This window comes from Hippocampus comes, unplaced genomic scaffold (assembly GCF_001891065.2).
Source record: "Hippocampus comes isolate QL1 unplaced genomic scaffold, H_comes_QL1_v1.1 scaffold91, whole genome shotgun sequence".
NCBI classification, from domain to species: Eukaryota; Metazoa; Chordata; class Actinopteri; order Syngnathiformes; family Syngnathidae; genus Hippocampus; species Hippocampus comes.
Genome location: NW_017805034.1, coordinates 415,750 through 432,878, shown reverse-complemented (window position 1 = coordinate 432,878; position 17,129 = coordinate 415,750). Strand labels below are relative to the sequence as shown.

The window sequence follows — 17,129 nt, the reverse complement described above, 5'->3', positions numbered from 1 at the left end:
AAGATGGCAGCACAGCAATATTTTTGTGTAACTGAAACTCTTCAATTCACTCCCATGTAGTTAGTTCTTTGGCACCAAGCTGCCACAGGATCGCAGCAATCTAAATGAAGCACCTCAATCCTGTCCTACACAGCTGCTTGACAGCAAGATACCACTAGATAACTGCAAAGCACTACTTTTCTCTAAATGAAGCTCCTCAATTCACGGCAGATAAATAGATCGATAGATCAAGAGCACTAAAGTCACTCCAGGCCAGATATTTATGGTATGGGGCCAGGTCAGGTGTGTGTGTGTGTGTGTGTGTGTGTGTGTGTGTGTGTGTGTGTTACCTTGGAGGACGGCAGAAGGGTATGGGACTAACTTCTCAAGTCGTTCAATCACAAGGCGACAGGCCACGGGAGGCTGCAGAGAGATGGACGGAGAGAGAAAGAGAGAGAGAAATAATGAAGGCGACAAGGCGAGACGAATGGCGAGAGGTTAAAGATTCCGATAGACGGGCGGGAGAGCGGCTCGAGGGAGGGACAGACGGAAGGCATTAAAAAGAATAGTGTGGGTTCGCCGGGGCGGCGGCATTGTTTAATCATTGGGAAACGAGACGGCGGGAAAAGGGGCGAATGGAGATAGGTAAATGAGAAAAGAGTGACAGATACGAGGGAAAGCGTGGAATGAGAATAAAGGGAAGGGGGTGTAAGGGGAAGTCATGTCCATTTTTTTCTTTTCAATAATATGTTATATGCGGCTCTGCTAGTCAAAACACATTGCGTTTGTGGAATATGAATTAAGCAGCAAAATCCGTCCCACGGGGCGGCCATTTTGCCTTGCACTGCCACTTGCTGTCAACTAAAAGTGTCATCACAGTTGCTCGGGGCTCAGGTAAGGACCAATCAGGGCTCAGCTTGTGAATGTTACATGACCAAACTCCAAAAACAAACATTGTCCCCCCATTCGGCACCTTCATTGTGACATCTTGGTGCAAAGAAACTATGTTGAAGTGAGGGGAGGATCTTTATTTAGTCATGCCATAGTACAGACTAAAAGTAGCAGTTTGAAGCCATCTTGTGATATCCTTAGACAATTATAAACCTTTGAATTGTTCACAGAATGGCCAACTGAAGATATTTTCTGACATCTGGCTGAACAGAATTTGGTGAATTTGCGGATATTAATACACCCCAAGCAACCTGGGCGTGAGTTACTTCTGCTCAAGTGTCGAAGCTTTCATCAAATGTGGCGCTTTTGAATGTGAAGCAGGCCCGATTGCCTGGCAGGCTAAAAACATCAAACTTTTTCGACAAGTACAGCGATTTTTGTCAAGGAAATGCACTGCACCCTTTCAATAACTCGTCTGCTCATCTGACAGCTGAAGAAGTGTGTTTCATCGCGCCGCACTTGCAAATGGGAACGTGAAGGTTGCCATTGTATCCACGTGGGAGGTCATTTGGAAATGAGTTTTACTCAATGTCGATTGCTCTCCTCGATTTGGAGCAAAACTCCCCGAAGAGCGATGGATGTTAATGGAGACCCACGACGGGGTGATTATGGATCATCGCCGTGCAATGATGTTGCGTGGGGATGTTAATGGACTGCAGGACAGACAGCAGGGATGGAGGATTTGAACGCGACATGGAGCTGCGGTGCCACCAATTGGTGGACTTGTACACATTTGAGTATTACGTTGTATTACATGCTTGTATCGAGTAGCACATACAAGTAGTACCATTGCATTTCTTTCATAGGTTAACTGTGCCGGTGCAATTAATATTCCTTAAAGCACACCACATCAAAGGGACTGTGAAGGCAGATGTTTTATGAGCATGACGTGCGAATGGCAGCGGGTGACCAACATTCTGCCAGGATGACTTTCTGAGCTGAGGGCCAATGGCCCAAACGTGGTCACCTTTTCTACCTTTTCTCCTCAAAGTTGGACAGCAAGAATGTGCCTGAGGATCTCTGCCAGCTCGCCATCTCGCAGGGGATTGGAAACTCAGCAATTTGCTTCATGTATTTGACTCGGGTATCCCGAGGGGAGGCAGGGAAGTACGTCACTGGCACAGGAAGCAGCCTTTTAATCACTTCTGACAAGTACAAGGGGTATGTTGGTTGAGGAGGGTGGGGGTCATATCCTTCTATCTTTGAAATGCTACCATTCCCCTTTGCATTTTTTACACTCTCACACTGTTCTTGACATTCTCTCTTCTGCCCAAAGGCTCACAACACACTGACAAGAGCCTTTTTTTTAATACGTTGACCCCTTTTCCTTACTTTCCACACTCTCTGCTTGGAAATATTGTGGTATTACGTATTTTTAAAAACTCTGCAGCTAGAAAAGGTCGACAGGCTGAAATGCCACAAACAGAATTGAGTCAGGACTGAAACGTATGTGAAAGCAGTCATTCTGGCAAACCCAAAATATGATGCAAATATACCCCCTAGTGGCTATGAGCAGCATTGGGTGACGTCACATCAGGTGCAGACTTGGCGTTAAAAAAAAGTAATGTTCAATGTCAAAGCACTGATACACTTGAAGTAAAAATACACACTGATGTGAACAAAAGTAAAAGGTTAGCTATTAATGACTTCTGATAGCTAATCTTGTGAAGTGACCAATAATAAAAAAAAAAAAACGAAATTAGCAAGTGCTAACTGAAAAAAGACCTGTACGTTTTTTTGGTTTTTTTTTTGGGGGGGGGGGCGGTTGTCAGAGTAGATGGGGTTTACAACAATGTCACTATTGGTGACACGACAGTTAAGCACTTCGCGAACTACCAGCCGTGATCGTATAGTGGTTAGTACTCTGCGTTGTGGCCGCAGCAACCCCGGTTCGAATCCGGGTCACGGCATTTTTCATACTTTATATTCCGTTAGTGAAATGTAATTAGAAAATTTTGACCCACTCATTTCAACAGAGGTAACGCCAAAACAAAAAAGAAACACATCCCATATCAAATCCTGTAGTATTTCAAAGTACAATACATCTGTACACGATGGCGTTTTGTGACGACATATTGACATAAATTAGACAACGCGGTACGCCTACAAATCAAATACAGTAAATTTACTGATAGGTACAAATTAAAAAGTATACATTGCCTATAGCCTACCTTCCGTAGTATTTCAAGGCAGAAGCGCCCAACTGAAAGCACAGGTAGCCTGCTATTCAAACGGAAATTGCGAATATTTCTTTGCTAATTATTAGTAATAAACACGGCGATTTACATTACACAGTATACTATAGTTATTTTGACGATAGTGGCGTTCTGAAGAGTTGCAATCTCGCTATTTCTCGCGGTATGAGATGGGACCAGGAAGTGGATACCGGAAGTAGTGTACAGTAAATCCACCTCACGCTTCACGACAGTTGATGTGAATTTTTTTTTTTTTTTTTGGGAGTGGGGCTGCTGCCTTAATCTAGATGCGTCTGGATTGGGTCACGTATGACTGAAATTTGGACCCGCCGCCGAGGCACTTGTGGCGTTTTTTTTTTTTTTTGTTTGTTATGACGATGTCGTCGCGGTGAATGAGACGGCCGTGAGCCGGGGACGAGACAGTTCGCTGCGAGAGAGCCGCTAGTGGCCCGTCATTCGGTCTCTGGCAGACTGACAATTTCTACACCGGTTAGTTTGAATTAAAACAATTTATGGTTTGATCAACATTGATATGTGGGACTAACATGAGCGCAAACCACGCACACCCAGCCTTCTTAGATTGCTGAATATGTAACATCTAAAATTAATTTATGATCACTGTGTATTCATCTGACTTCTGTTGCGATCGCACACTTACTATTCTATCTTTGTCTTGTAGTTTAGACATGTGAGTTGCATTCCAACCCTCCTGATCGCCAGATCCAAATAATGATTCATTTCAGCCATTGAGACTAACAATGACAAAACCAGATGAGCAGGTTCCCCAAATGTTCTTGTAGCTGCAGCTTATTGGTATCCGGACTGACATGGGCTAAGACCGGAGCTAGCCGAGGAGACGCCAAACCGCCCCTGCCGACATGCTCCTGAAGTCGTCCTTCACCACCCTGGTGGTGGGTGTGTTCGTGGTGTATGTGGTGCACACTTGCTGGGTGATGTACGGCATTGTTTACACCAAACCTTGCGAGCTGCCCAGCAGCACTGGATGCATCACGCCCTTTCTTGCAGGAAACCCCGAGCTCCAGGTCAGTAATGTGTTATGTCATCTGCAAGCAGAAAAATTTGACCTGTTTTTTGTGATGTTATTGGTTTGTATCTTCCAGATGAGCATCTACACAGCCCTCTGGCCCAATGCAAATGGGGGACACACCCTCATCCACAAAGAGGAAAATTTTAATGTCAACGAAAAGTTTGAGAGGTCCGTGGATAGGGATTGTCACCTTCTAGCTGTAAAATGCAATAAATTGATTTTATATTGTGAAGAAAATAGTAGTGGTCACCCACAAGGGGCTGTCCTTGGCACACTTTTGTTCATCCTGCTACTTGATTAATCAATTATTAAGCCAAATTCTTGAACTTGATGGCGTGACCAAATGTTCGGCTCTTCTCCAGGACTGTGAACGTCTCGATACCCAAGAAGACGCGCAACAACGGGACTCTGTATGCGCTAGTGTTTGTCCACCAGGCCGGCGTCACCCCGTGGCAGGACCCCCGGCAGGTGCACCTGGCAGCCCAGCTCACTGCCTACATGGTACCCAAGCCCCCCGAAATCTCCCTCATAACCGGGGAGGACCACACGCAGGTGTGACGCACTCAAGCGCGGTTCATGAAGGTTCACAGATTGACAAACCAACTACCAGGTTAATTTTCTTATTCTGAATCCCATTCTAAAGGGTGTCACGGAAGAGGCTCGCCAGACCAAACAACGCAAAGAAGAAGAAAGTCGGATGTCAGACCAGCCCGTCTCGCACTGGCGCTCCCGCCTGACGCTCAACATCGTGGGCGACCATTTTGTGTTCGACAAGGAACACCTTCCGAGTGACGTGCGCCGCTACCTCAGAGCGTAAGGCTCTGCGAATCTATATGTATCGATGTGGAATAAAGTGTGAGTGAGTGTGTGTGCATTTTTTTGTTTTAATGGAATGAAGATGTTGATTGTTGTTTTCAGGTTTCAAAATGGCAAGAAGATGGTTTACCTACCTCTGCTCTTTGTTGATGAGCTCAGCAACCGCATCAAGGATCTCCTGGTAATTCCAAACTCTTTTGTCTTTCTGTTAATTCAGAAGAAATGATAGTTCCACAAAAAGTGACATTCACTCCACTGCAATAATCCCTAAAGCAGCAGTGAATGGGCATTACATTGAGACAGCCTATGTTGTGTTTATAGGAAATAAACAGTACCACCCTGGAGCTTCCGCTCACCATCTCCTATGACGCCATCTCCTTGGGAAGACTCAGGTTCTGGATCCACATGCAGGATGCCGTCTACTCCCTGCAACAGTTTGGTACGACCCTCAGAAACACTCCAGTCTTGTGCCGCCATTTCACGCTGCCGTTTGCCCCTCGCAGGCTTCACGGAGAAGGACGCAGACGAGATTAAAGGGATCTTCACCGACACCAACTTGTACTTCCTGGCTTTGACCTTCTTCGTGGCCGCCTTTCACGTGTGTCTCTTTACTAGGATGCCCGTGCTTGTTTTGAATCGAATCAAATGAAAAGAACAGTGGAAAAGATGTTCCTTTTTTTTTTTTTTTGTCTCCAGCTGCTTTTTGACTTCTTGGCCTTCAAGAATGACATCAGCTTCTGGAAAGAGAAAAAAAGCATGGTGGGGATGTCAAGCAAAGCGGGTAGGACAACTTAGTGTGTCTTATATATATATATATATATATATATATATTATAAACTGGCCTCTCAAATTAACCATGCTAAAATGCATTCACAAGCTGTCATGTGCATGCCAGAGCAATAGGTGGTGCTGTAACCTCTAACCATGGAACATGGTTATTTGACAGAAATCTATGAATTTATTGTTATTGGAAAAAATGTTCCTTTTTTTTTTTTTTTTGTCTCCAGCTGCTTTTTGACTTCTTGGCCTTCAAGAATGACATCAGCTTCTGGAAAGAGAAAAAAAGCATGGTGGGGATGTCAAGCAAAGCGGGTAGGACAACTTAGTGTGTCTTATATATATATATATATATATATATATATTATAAACTGGCCTCTCAAAAATTAACCATGCTAAAATGCATTCACAAGCTGTCATGTGCATGCCAGAGCAATAGGTGGTGCTGTAACCTCTAACCATGGAACATGGTTATTTGACAGAAATCTATGAATTTATTGTTATTTATTTATGTATATAATGTTGCTATCCTCTGTCAGTGCTGTGGCGATGCTTCAGCACCATCATCATCTTCCTCTACCTGTTCGACGAGCAAACCAGCCTGCTGGTCCTCATCCCCGCAGGCATTGGCGCCGTTATTGAGGTGAGCTTGCGCAGTTTAGCATTTGATCCTAACTGCGCCAGACTCCCAAGTAATTGCCTATATTAGCAGTTTCAATTGTAAATCAACCTCAAACTATGATCTCAAAACATACTGTAATTTTGAACTGATTTTATAGCATACGCCTTAAAAAATAAATAGCTTCCAGATGATTTGGTCGGATGGGGCAAACCCGTGTCAGATAGAAAAGTAGTTCTACATTGATAGGAATAGGTGAGGGAACACTGTACCGTTATTATGTAGATATGTTAAAAGGACGTTTGTTGTAGGTGTGGAAAGTGAAGAAGGCCTTGAAGATTCAAGTGGTCTGGAAAGGAGGAAAACCGACATTCCTGGTAGGTTCAAGCGCACCCAAAATATTTACGGCAGCAGCGGTCCCAAGCACTGAGCTGCACATCCAATATATCATATATGCCCCATATGGACGTTATCACCCGGGCGGGAATATTCATCAGAAGCCACAAAGAGCATACTTGTACCTTATAGACCTTAAACTGAACGTCCTCTAAACGTTCAAATGGCTGTCAATATTCTCAGATGTAAAATGCATCCCTTTGCTTAACAACTGTATGAGAAACACTGATTTACTACTCCAGTGAGATCTCATATAAAAAATAAATGGTGCTTTTCTCTGCAGTTTGGCAAGTTAGACGAGTCGGAGAGAAAAACAGGAGAGTACGACACTCAGGTAACCCCACAACCAATCGCAAAACTTGGCTCCTGTTATTGTCTTTATTTTTTTAAGTGATCTACTTTATAATGTAATCATTCCTCGTGTCCTCCCTATCAGGCCATGAAGTACCTCTCGTACCTTCTCTACCCGCTCTGCTTGGGGGGGGCCCTGTACGCCCTAATATTCCTGCGATATAAAAGGTTGGGAGGCTGTCAGTTGACAAGCGTTGGCTAAGCGTTCAATAATTGGGTGTCTTATTTGTGTCTGTTGTAGTTGGTACTCGTGGCTCATCAACAGTATGGTGAATGGTAAGTTTGGACCCGCAGCTGCTTTTAATGCTCAACATCACTAGTTAATTTATTTTTTTTCCGTCCCCAAAATATATTGTAGGTGTCTATGCCTTTGGCTTCCTCTTCATGCTTCCTCAACTGTTTGTCAACTATAAGGTGAGCTCACAGGTATTTGACAATCAACTGTCAGAGACGAATATGTATTAAAAATGTTCCCCCCCCCCCCTCTCTCTTTTTTTCTCCAACCAAAAGTTGAAGTCAGTGGCTCATCTGCCCTGGAAGGCTTTTATGTACAAGGTGAGAACACAGGGACAGTTGTCACAAACATCATATTAATTTATTAATAATGTTTCCACATGAAGATAAAAAATGAATTAATAAATAAAAGGTCATGTTTTAAAATTTTACAAGAATAAATGTTGCAGAAATAAATTTGTCGCGGGTAGAAAGCGACAAGTGTTATTTTTTTGAACGAGTCATTGTAAAGTGTCCTTGGGTGTCTTGAAAGGCGCTTATAAATAAAATGTATTATTATTATAAGAGAGTAAGTGTGATTTTTTTCTCTGTTACAATGAGTCTTTTTTTTTAATTATTATTATGTTGTCAGGCATTTAACACCTTCATTGACGACGTGTTTGCCTTCATCATCACTATGCCGACATCCCACCGACTGGCCTGTTTCCGAGACGACGTGGTCTTTCTCATTTACCTTTACCAGCGATGGTATGCACACACTAACACAGACACACACGAGTGCAAACCACAGCTAACCCGCTTTCCCCTCCTCAGGCTCTACCCAGTGGACAAGACGAGAGTGAACGAATATGGAATTTCATACGATGACAAACCCAAAAGGAAATCTCACAAGGACTAAAAAGAACAAGGCGGGCAAGTGAAGGAACATCTACGTCCTTCCTTTGTTGCAAACATGTTTGAACTGGATTTTTTTTTTGCCACCTCAAATATTGAGGAACATTTTTGTGAGGATTTTAGATGACAGCATTTTGTAATTTTTTTTTAAAATGCCTCAACTCTGTTTTGTCCAAGTGACATATTCCATAAATCACGCAATGCATCGGTGCCAAATGTAGGAGGAACTTTTAGAATGTTTGTTTCAGCTTACTTCCCTTTAGCAGAGTCACTCTGTTGAATGTTTGTATTGAAATTAACTGGAAAGTATTACTACATATTTGGCCCATCTAGATTCCATTCCCTTGTTTTAATGTGTGACTTTTTAATCCATTCTCACATAAACTTCAAGATTTCCCTCCTGGTGTATTTGCATTTTTTTTCAATGATTTCAATTGATGTGAGCTGTAATAAACTGACTGAATATACAAACTGAGTTTGGCGGGTTTTTTTATTTTTATTAGTGAAAAATGACAGTAATAATTTATGTAAACTGTACATCAAATATAATCAAATGCATGTATGTTCCATCCAAAAAAGATGGATTTAAGAATCACAAAATTGCAAACAGTTTTTAAATTCGTGTAGTCAGGACTTTAGCCCTTGAACACCTGTATTAATTTCCACAAATCATCTGTATTATCACTGTGAATAAAGATCGAAAAAGATATCGCGATTTATTTTCACTAAATATTTCGGAATACAGTAGATATAATCGCTGAAATACATGTACATTTCATCCAAAGAAATACATAATATTCAAGAATTTTAAATGTACCAACAAGTGCAAAAATACGCCAAAACTACAGGTCTTTAATCTGTGTTCTTTAAATTATTTTCATTGAAATATGATCAAAAGTCTTAATTAGTACAACAGAAAATATTTAAAAATAAATTAAGATTTTAAATAGTTTCCGCGCGGCGGGTACGTCAGTCGTCACTGACTATGCGCAACAACGTCACTCTCCAGCGACGCAGTCTATAAAAACCAAACTCCCGCCCACTGCTGTCCCTTTCCCCATTAACAGGAAGTGGACGTGCCTGAGGTGCTCGGTTCTTCACCCGAAGCTAAGGCCCGCAATCCGGCGACTAGCACCATCAAAATTAGGCATCCAACACCGTAAACGTGAATAAAGACTTGTATAATGGCTTCCGTGTCCGAGCTCGCCTGTATTTACTCGGCTCTTATCCTCCACGATGATGAAGTCACTGTCACCGTAAGTGTCTCGCTCGCCCTGTTAGCTTTGCCGCCATCTGGGTTTAACTTTTAAGCTTCCGGTCGTCACAAAATGAGCGAACATAAAATGACAGTTTCGTTATCAAAGTTGCATTTTGTCTGTACAGTGAGAAAACGACATTTCTAGTCATTGGGGTTTAAAATTGAGCTATAAGTATCTAATGCTAGGCTAACTCCTGGCAGGAGGGTACACGAGTGCCAAATGTGCCAACAACCTGCATTGTCTGTCCATCATCACAACATATTTCATTTGCTCTTTATTATCAAATGTTGTGAGTTGAAACTTCAATTGTCGAAACGTGACGCGTCATACATCAAATTTGTCTGGCATGAATGCGTATTATGCTTGAAACTGAACACTTGCTTCTAAGACTTGTTGTGAAAAGTTGAGACAAGTTTAAGAAAAGCTGGAAACGTCCAAAAAAAATCATCTTACCTTGTAACTCAACCCTGCTTGAAACCTTAACAGCTGCCTTGAAGCACAACTTGAGTTATTCTCTGAAACTTTGATTGAACATGATGCCAATGGCAATTTGTATAGTGCTGTGTGTCAAAATTATTCGTTTTAACCATTTTGTATGTAGGAGGACAAGCTGAATGCCCTGATCAAGGCCGCCGGCGTGACCGTGGAACCTTTCTGGCCCAGTCTCTTCGCCAAGGTAATGCATAACTTGCCATTTTTCTGGCTCGAACGAAGCGGATGTGACGTCTGTTTTTACCTGCATTTGTGTCCCTTAGGCTCTGTCCAACGTTGACATCGGCAGCCTTATCTGCAACGTCGGTGCCGGTGGTGGCGCGCCAGCTGGAGCCCCCGCTGCCGGTGGAGCCGCGGCCTCTGCTGGAGATGCCCCAGGTAAAACAAAATTATTAAAACTTTTCAAGGTTTGGTCATGTGAATTTTTTTAAACAATGGGCTTGTTTGCCTTTTTAATTCCACAGCTAAAGCAGAAGAGAAGAAGGAAGAAAAGAAGGAGGAGTCCGAGGAGTCTGATGACGATATGGGCTTTGGTCTTTTTGATTAAACCACCTGTTTTTCTAAAAACAATAAAATGACCAAAAATTATCTTGCCTCTGTGATTCTTCCTATTCTAATGACAAAATCCTTCCCTTTCAAGACTTAAATTATACTGGTACATCAGCAACAAAATGAGTGCTAGTTTTGGCCAAAGTATGGCCTGCTTCATTCTAAAATGTGGCCCACTGAGCACTGTAATTGTTGCATTACATACTACTAAAGACTGTAGTAAACTAGTTGTTTAGCATATCAGGTTTTTATGAACCAATTTGTAATAAAATTGAATTAGGGGTCAATAGCCACAGGTGGAAAACTTTACTGAAACATACTTTGGACAAGATTTTTTTACTAAAGACTGTAGTAAACTAGTTCTTTAGCATATCAGGTTTTTATGAACCAATTTGTAATAAAATTGAATTAGGGGTCAACAGCCACAGGTGGAAAACTTTACTGAAACATCTAGAAATTACAATGATTAAAAAAAAAAGTCTTTACTATGAAAGTTTTGATATCTTGGAAAATATAATAAATGCATGTTCTGTGCCACACAAAACCACCAGTGTTTACAATTTGCTGCTGACCTGTTAACTTGTTTCCAAAAAATGACTCGTGAAAGTGACTTCCTTAGAAATTAGGTTAAAAACGTGGAATTTACATTTAACTTTAATTTTATTAAAGTCTAAAAATGGTCAAACAGATTTTAGGTAATCGTTGAACCCTTCAAAAAAATTACAAAATATTGTTGACAGATGGCTAACATTTAAGAGTTGTTTTTTTTTCCATCTTTATTTCAAATAAGTTTAAAATAAGAGCACCGTCGATAAGTACACCCGTGGGAGCAAAACAAAAACAAAGCGTCAATGAAAGCAACACAAGGGAAAATTACACAGTCGTCAACCCAGTCGTGAGAAATATACGTTTTCGAAAAGGAGGAACAAGTATAAACATACCAAGGGTCCTTTGTCAAGTCCAATTGTAAATTCTAATTCTACTCTTTAAAAAAACGATCTTTTAGGATGTTATACACCGGTTTGCAGAACTGTCAAAATGGGAGCAGGTGGATATTAAAAGTGTAATTTGTATGAAAAGAACGTTACCTGTAATACTCGAAGTATCCATCAGATGGGCTCCTCCAGGACGCAACTGGGCAACAACAAAACAATGAGCATCGGTACAATATACAGGTCTGGCGTCTCAATTACGCTCAACATCCATACATCACATTAACCCAAGTAAATAAAATGAGTTACCTGTCAGACGGAAAATGTCGCACATTGATTACTACCATGGCAAACAGGTGTGTATTACCGTAAAGCGGTCCGCCTGGTCGTACAATATCTGCCCAAAAAAGTGTGTGTAACCGTAAAGCCGACGTCATTCGTGATTATGTTTGGACGATTGATTGTGAATAATGTTCTATCATCACTCATGCGCGAACATTTCCGTATGATAATATGCTAGTTTGCCAGTATTATGCACCTTACGTTGTAAATGATACACTGGCTTTCACTTGTGTACCGAGTGCTTTTCTGCTCTCGAGGAACTCAGTAATCAAAGTGCTTTAATACTGTCTCCTCATTCACCGACTGATGATACAGCATCGGGAGCAACTCGGTGTGCAGAATCTTGCACAAGGGCAGCTTGACATGACTTGGCATCAGGGTTTGAAGTCTTAACCCTGCTGGTTGGGAAGCGACGACGACCTGAGCCAAGGCGCCCCGCCTTCGGAGCGGTGTTAAAAGCAGTACCATTGTCGGCCACACAATTTCGAGGAAACACGATAGTGTCGCTGTTTCATGTACCAACGAAGAAAAACTGCAGTGCTGAGCGTGGTCGTACCATCGCAGGGTACACAATTGGCATAATGTCGATATTTTGCGTACCAACAAAGACCAAAACTGTATTTTCCAGTTCAAACTGTTTTGCTGTTACAAAACCGACGTGTACGGGTAAATGATGAGTAGGGTACATGATATATAGACATTTAACAGGACTTTCTTTCAAGCGTTTCCGTAGTGTAGTGGTTATCACGTTCGCCTCACACGCGAAAGGTCCCCGGTTCGAAACCGGGCGGAAACATGTTTTTTTTCTCTCTCTCTATTATTATTTTCAAATAACAGATTATTTAAAACAACTAAAAACCTATGCGTTAGCTCAATACCAGATAGAATATTCCACTATAAATACAATAGTAGTTGCCTGTTTGGTTACGTACTTTGAAATACGGTATATACTGACACAACCAACGTCAGTTTCCGTAGTGTAGTGGTTATCACGTTCGCCTCACACGCGAAAGGTCCCCGGTTCGAAACCGGGCGGAAACAGATTATTTTCTTTCCATTACTGCTTTTAAACAACGACTAATTTTCAGCAACTGAAAACCTGTGCATTAGTTCTACCAGCAGAAATAGCTCATCCTATGGTCAATTAAGAGTCACCCTCAAACTGCTTGTAACAGTGTTTTTATTTGCAACTGTACATGATGAGAGTCTTTCCTGAGAAAAGTGCTGGGAAAAACATCAAAAGAACATTTGTGTGAGGGGTATATACACATCCCGTTTTGGGAATTTATCAGGTTCAAACCGGCTGACCAAAAGCATCCAACTGCAGTCGCCATTCACCCAATAAATAATGACTCTTATCTATTCACAGTATTGGATTCTAGTCTGAAAAGTTACCGATGTGATTTGTTGTGTAAAAATAAACAGGCAACCCGATATGACTTCATTATCTATACCATTCATATATAAGCGTATGCATATATACACACAAGACTGAAGCCAACAACATTATATTTAAACATAATTAGAAGCATATTTATGGTGTTCTGCATCCATTTCTTCCTCTGCTTGTATCCAACAAGCAAGCCATGCCTCAGAAAAGTGTGAAAACAAAGATTAATTCTATATTCATCTTTAAAAAAAAAAAAAAAAAACAAGCGGTCTGTCATGTACGAACTGATGTTTTCAAGCAGGAGTGGCTACCCGTGGTACATGGGCCACCGTGCAACATTAAATACAATTCAAACCTTAGAGGAGCTGACAGACATAATTAAAAACATTTAACCTGTAAATGTTCAGATGTTTTATACATGAAAGGAAAATGGCCACTGGTAGGAAAAAACTCTTCTCAACCCTGATTTCACGCTGAAGGATGAGAGTGTGAAACAATACTGACAAAAAAAAAAAAAAAAAAAGAAAAAAAAGACATCCAGTAAGAGCCAAGGCTGTAAATATTCCATATTTTATATATGTACACGCATGTTGAAACATCACCACTTCATCTGCTTTCCAGTTTGTCATGTGGCAAACGCCTTCAAAACGAGCCCTCATGTGTTAAATAGCATTAGATTTTTAAAAAAAAGGTTTTGAAAAATGGCAACTTTAAAAAAATATACAGGGTGATTGAAAAACACCGCCCCCTTTTAAAATACAAATTCATTGTCATTTTTTTCTTGATTTTTTTTTTTTTGGTACTGTTTTTATCTATGAAGATTTAATCTGTACTTTTTTTCATTTTTTGTGTGTTTGTTCTTTCATTTTAAGAATTTGATCTGTGATTAAATCTGGCTAATTACCAGTGCTTGGGACAATGTTTAAATGTTGACTATACAAGATGGAGACCATCCACATCCTGTAATTTTACAGATAAATGTAGTACTAATGCTACATTTTAACATATTCATTTTTTTAAATTCATACATTAGACAACAACAAAAAAGAAACTTACAATTAATGAATAATTGAGAAGTATTTTAAAATAGGGAGTTAATCACTCTGTATAGTTGAAAGTGTGTGACAAGAGCTTCCCTTCATAACAAAAAAAAGTAATTACAAGAAGACACCAAAATATGGCGACTGTAGCGTCCACTGTTCTCCATTTTAATCCAAGTCTCTGTCTCCATAGCGACCAACGTCCATCTCGTCCCTGCTATTAGGACATCCGCACATCCTTCAGAGCCAATGTTTTCACGTAATCATCTTCAGACGCGCCTGATCAATGACGTCCAGAAGGTTCTTGGCATCCACGGCGAGGGCATGTGCCGCCATTAGCATCTGCTTTTTGTAGTCCTTCTGCAAGCTGCAGAGAAAGACGAGCGCCACGTCAACACCAAAGGTGCGGGCGGGAAAAGTTCGAAGGACGTGGCGCTCACCTGGTCATGACGTACTGCTGCGCCAGCTTCATCTTGGCGATGAGTTCCGCCAAGTCGGAATTGAGCAGCTTTTGGGCCATCTCGATCTGTGGCAGGCGGGATGATGTCAAATCGACTGATTGGGTTCTCACATTTATAATATTTTTGGTTGCTGTATGAAAAGGTCTGGCGGCCATTTTGTGTCAGCCAATGTGTGTGTTTACCTCTCGGTGGGTGCTCGCAGGCAGCACGGGAATAGTCTCATCCACCGTGGCCAGCAGAGTCCTCAATGCTAGGCCCACTTCCTGCGAAACACACACACACACACACACACACACACACACACACACACACACACACACACACACACACACACACACACACACGGGAGCTCAGCAGAAGTTTCAAATGGTCCCGGTGGAATGTTGCCTTAGCGACTGGCCCCAGCCCCTCACCTTGACCATGGGCACGTACTCCTCGGGCGCCGCCGGCTGGATCCGGTTGGACATCTCGATGACCGACTTGACCAGCGCCGTTACGTTTTCATACACTTTGTCGTTGGAGCGGTCCAGGTTGGCCGTGGGGGGCGAGCTGATCTCCTGAGGCTGTAACTGCACCAAAAGGACAAATGAAATTTTTTAAACTTAAAAAAAAAAGCAATAAATATTTTAGAGGATAATTTATCTCCATAGAGATAGTGAGAGCTAAAGAGATGGATGGCTAGAGATAGACAAAGGGATGGAGAAAAAAAAATATCGAAGTAGAGAGGGATCCAGAGAGACATATATTGCTATTGATAGAGATGAAATGGTTGGATAGAATAAATAGAAAGAGGTAAACAAAAAGAGATATAGATATAAATAGTGTAGACAGACTGACGGAAAGACAGACTTAAGCACTTAATACAGAGAGAGCCGAAGATATACAGATATAGAGAGCTACGATGTAGTTAGAGAGATGGAACAATACATCGAATCTACATTATGTTTACTACTGCTCTTGCGAAAACTACTGACACTGATTATGGCTTCAGAAATAACAGTGGACACCTCCAATGTAAATCAAATAAAATAAGTGAAATAAATGACAACGACTTGCCCCTGGAGTGTAACGGACAGTCAAAAAGTGTGTTTTGTTGCCATTCTTCACTTGGTCGTTTCCATGCTAGTCATTATACTTTCGGCTACATGCTAATGACGTTCGAGTCTGCTAGGTAAGACGATACTGCCTTTTATTCGTGTTTAACTCGATGGCTCATGTTGTAGAGAGTAGCCAGACAGTTTTCCTATGTGGAAATTATTGCCACTATTGGGGGCATTCCACCATGGAGGTACCACCTTTTTCAAGCGCTCAAAGGTTTTTGGAGGTTCCACTGTATTTGCCATGACTGAATTCATCACCAAATGAGTCTCTGGGGACAACAGGCTAACTACCGACTCTCTACGCGAGTATGCACGGATCATCTTACCCTCCACGGCTATTTGGGGGGGCAGGGGGGGGGGTGGTAGAGGAAAGAGCGTGGGACAGCACGTTAGCCCAAAAGCAGTCAGCTGTTATCACGGGATGGCGGCACTGCACACAATCGTTGACCTAAGAGCAGCATATACCTTCACGCCCTCGTTGTAGCTGTCGACGGGGCAGAGGCCGGTCAGGGTGGTCAGGTGAGCGGGGGCTCCGGGACGAGGGGGCTTCTTCGGCGGAGCCACGTGTTCTAAACAAACGTACAACGTTCTTCACTGGCAATTTTTTAACAGTGAAAAAAGTACATCGTGCTTCCTTTCAAGCTAATGTCGCTGTCCTACCTGCTTTGCCCACAGGCTGGTAGATATGCTGGCTTCCACCCTGCACAGAGAAGAAGCATCGCACACAACAGGTCAGGGAAGGGACAGGTTGAGATGTCGGCCATCTTGCCGCATCTCTGTGGTCGCCAAATGAAGAAGGATCTGGCACGCGGGAAGAAAGGGTCAACGTGAAGCTAAAGCACTGACCGGCGCCTGGAGCGTCCCGTCTTCTCGTTCGATGCTCCCTCGGCTGTTTCTGGGCTCTGCCTTCTGGAGGAAAAAAAAAAAAAACAACAACTTTGATTAGCCATGTTGCTCCAGAGTAGAGAGGGGGAAAAAAAACCCAAAACAGACATTCAAAAATGTGTTCCTGGTTCTCTCCCTTTCTCTTTGCTTCAGTACCGTTTTGGTGAAGCATGCTTTGAAGAGTTGCATCCTGGGAGGAAAAAGGAGTCTGAAGAAGCAGAGTGGCGCGCAAGTGGAGCGACAGAAGGTATCATGAAGCGAAAAGAGGTACAGACCAGATTTTAAGAGAGGAGAGGAAGTAGATGACACAAAAATAGGACCGAAAGGATTTTTTTTTTCCAAGAAGAGGAGGAGCCAGTCAAGGAAAAGATCCCCTCTATTTTTCCTCCCATTCTTTCCATCCACACCTCAGCGCTCGT

General features: G+C 42.1%; 3 protein-coding genes, 1 long non-coding RNA gene and 3 other non-coding genes across 14 annotated transcripts in view; 5 read left to right on the top strand and 2 right to left on the bottom strand.

The window, feature by feature from the left end:
* LOC109512085 (uncharacterized) overlaps window positions 1-393 on the bottom strand; it is a 20,799-nt gene extending 20,406 nt beyond the window's left edge. The window contains exon 1 of the long non-coding RNA XR_002167456.1: window positions 1-393. This exon is cut by the window's left edge and continues 422 nt beyond it. This is a non-coding gene — a long non-coding RNA (uncharacterized LOC109512085).
* A 2,375-nt stretch (window positions 394-2,768) lies between these two features.
* trnah-gug (transfer RNA histidin (anticodon GUG)) lies at window positions 2,769-2,840 on the top strand. Its single transcript has one exon. It is a non-coding gene; the product is annotated as a tRNA-His (tRNA).
* Window positions 2,841-3,299: 459 nt separating this feature from the next.
* clptm1l (CLPTM1 like) lies at window positions 3,300-8,735 on the top strand. Its single transcript, XM_019863586.1, has 18 exons — window positions 3,300-3,614; window positions 3,926-4,168; window positions 4,247-4,341; window positions 4,536-4,725; window positions 4,817-4,986; window positions 5,092-5,170; window positions 5,311-5,428; window positions 5,493-5,587; window positions 5,686-5,770; window positions 6,306-6,409; window positions 6,697-6,762; window positions 7,065-7,115; window positions 7,218-7,300; window positions 7,374-7,408; window positions 7,491-7,546; window positions 7,643-7,687; window positions 7,998-8,113; window positions 8,180-8,735. The coding sequence occupies exons 2-18, from the start codon at window positions 4,004-4,006 to the stop codon at window positions 8,262-8,264; spliced, it is 1,638 nt and encodes a 545-aa protein (XP_019719145.1). The 5' UTR covers window positions 3,300-3,614; window positions 3,926-4,003; the 3' UTR covers window positions 8,265-8,735.
* Window positions 8,736-9,291: 556 nt separating this feature from the next.
* rplp1 (ribosomal protein lateral stalk subunit P1) lies at window positions 9,292-10,597 on the top strand. Its single transcript, XM_019863587.1, has 4 exons — window positions 9,292-9,516; window positions 10,121-10,195; window positions 10,275-10,389; window positions 10,476-10,597. Exons 1-4 carry the CDS (start codon window positions 9,445-9,447, stop codon window positions 10,556-10,558), a joined length of 345 nt encoding a protein of 114 aa, XP_019719146.1. The 5' UTR covers window positions 9,292-9,444; the 3' UTR covers window positions 10,559-10,597.
* A 1,960-nt stretch (window positions 10,598-12,557) lies between these two features.
* trnav-cac (transfer RNA valine (anticodon CAC)) lies at window positions 12,558-12,630 on the top strand. Its single transcript has one exon. It is a non-coding gene; the product is annotated as a tRNA-Val (tRNA).
* A 172-nt stretch (window positions 12,631-12,802) lies between these two features.
* Window positions 12,803-12,875, top strand: trnav-cac (transfer RNA valine (anticodon CAC)). The gene has a single exon. It is a non-coding gene; the product is annotated as a tRNA-Val (tRNA).
* A 1,200-nt stretch (window positions 12,876-14,075) lies between these two features.
* The window catches only part of LOC109512081 (focal adhesion kinase 1-like), a 29,855-nt gene continuing 26,801 nt past the window's right edge, over window positions 14,076-17,129 (bottom strand). For 6 of the 8 annotated variants that reach the window (XM_019863584.1, XM_019863583.1, XM_019863577.1 and 3 more), the window contains 8 exons: window positions 16,672-16,734; window positions 16,486-16,525; window positions 16,291-16,394; window positions 16,152-16,160; window positions 15,139-15,294; window positions 14,908-14,988; window positions 14,705-14,790; window positions 14,076-14,631 (listed from right to left, as the gene is read on the bottom strand). In XM_019863584.1, the coding sequence (XP_019719143.1) occupies window positions 14,520-14,631; window positions 14,705-14,790; window positions 14,908-14,988; window positions 15,139-15,294; window positions 16,152-16,160; window positions 16,291-16,394; window positions 16,486-16,525; window positions 16,672-16,734 (651 nt within the window). In that variant the 3' untranslated portion in view covers window positions 14,076-14,519. The remainder of the gene's footprint in view (window positions 14,632-14,704; window positions 14,791-14,907; window positions 14,989-15,138; window positions 15,295-16,151; window positions 16,161-16,290; window positions 16,395-16,485; window positions 16,526-16,671; window positions 16,735-17,129) is intronic. The other 2 variants (XM_019863579.1, XM_019863585.1) reach the window with 1 other exon arrangement.